We start from the raw sequence: 1,267 nt of genomic DNA, 5'->3' as shown, positions 1-1,267 counted from the left end.
AAATAAGTAAAAAGCCTGTGTGTCATGATGACATTCATGCATTTATATAAAACAGTGGCTTGTAAATGTATAGAGAAAGCAAATTTGATTTTATAAGGTCAAAAAACAAATATAAATGAAATTTTCTGTGTGTGCAAATAATTTGTTCAAGGTCATATGGTGAAAGGGTGATGAAGTCGAAATGTATTACATTCAAGACTGTCTGATTTAAAAAGATGTTTCCGTTCTCATGATCCACAGCAGTGAATGGGTCCGCACTGCAGTCTCTTCTACTAGAACAGTAACTATGAAGAAAATATTGTGTAGTCACTTTCTGCCAAACAGCCACAGGATTATTAGTGTGCGTACATTCTCTCAGGGTTCAGATTGCATCATCCTTGCCTGTTAGGTTGGGGGTACTTTTCCTCGTTTCAAATTCATTAATAGACAGTTCCAAGCATCCCTGTATCAGGAATATCTCTTTTTGATGCCTCTTTCTTATAGTTACAGATTTATGGTGATGGAAAGACTAGGAATAGATTTACAGAAGATCTCAGACCACAACGGCACTTTTGAAAAGTCGACTGTCCTGCAGCTAGGTATCCGGATGGTAAGGAGGAATGGTTTGTTTCACATGCTCCACTTCCAGATTATTTACTCGTTAAGATACACAAATCTTTGCCCTTTGTGGAATTATCAGAGAATGAAGGGTCATTGCCCAGAAATGTCAGTTATTGCGAGTAGAGGCTATTTTGGTGAAATTGATAACGGTGGGCTGTGTGAGTGACAGAATGTCCTGTGTTTGGCACTAAAAACTCAGTTAGGCATTGATTCTACCGTCTGATTTTTTTCTCCCAGCTTTGTGTTACATATCAGAACACGTTTCCATTGCTGTAAGAAAAACTCTGTTTGGTCAGTTAAATTTATAACAATGCACATTGAGGCCAAACAGATTATTTTCCATACTGAACATGTGATAGTATGGGGATGCTATAAATTTTTATTGTGAGTTTGGGATGGGGAGGTACTTAGTCATGGCAAGGAATAATATATACTTTTCCAAGTAAGAAGCAATGAAACCTTAATCTCATCCATACACACGTTTTGTTTATATCACATGTTCACCTTATCTTGTTTGTGTCCATTTTCCTAAACGTCATTTTATTTTTTCCATTTTAAGTAGTGTGAAACTACTAATGCCATGTTGGGATGTGGCAAATAGAGCTCGTTAATTTATCTATTTATCCATTCATCCATCCATCTACCCAGCAAATGCTTATTGGGCACT

At 36.9% G+C, this 1,267-nt stretch overlaps 1 protein-coding gene across 1 annotated transcript in view; it reads left to right on the top strand.

The window, feature by feature from the left end:
* Positions 1 to 1,267, top strand: part of VRK2 (VRK serine/threonine kinase 2) — an 88,572-nt gene that overhangs the window by 25,403 nt on the left and 61,902 nt on the right. The window contains exon 5 of the mRNA XM_023734510.1: positions 484 to 762. Within this exon, the coding sequence (XP_023590278.1) occupies positions 484 to 762 (279 nt within the window). The remainder of the gene's footprint in view (positions 1 to 483; positions 763 to 1,267) is intronic.

The sequence above is a fragment of the Trichechus manatus genome, unplaced genomic scaffold (assembly GCF_000243295.1).
Source record: "Trichechus manatus latirostris isolate Lorelei unplaced genomic scaffold, TriManLat1.0 scaffold00005, whole genome shotgun sequence".
NCBI lineage: Eukaryota > Metazoa > Chordata > Mammalia > Sirenia > Trichechidae > Trichechus > Trichechus manatus.
Note: the sequence above shows the minus strand (reverse complement) of the source record. Positions and strands in the feature narration are given on the sequence as shown.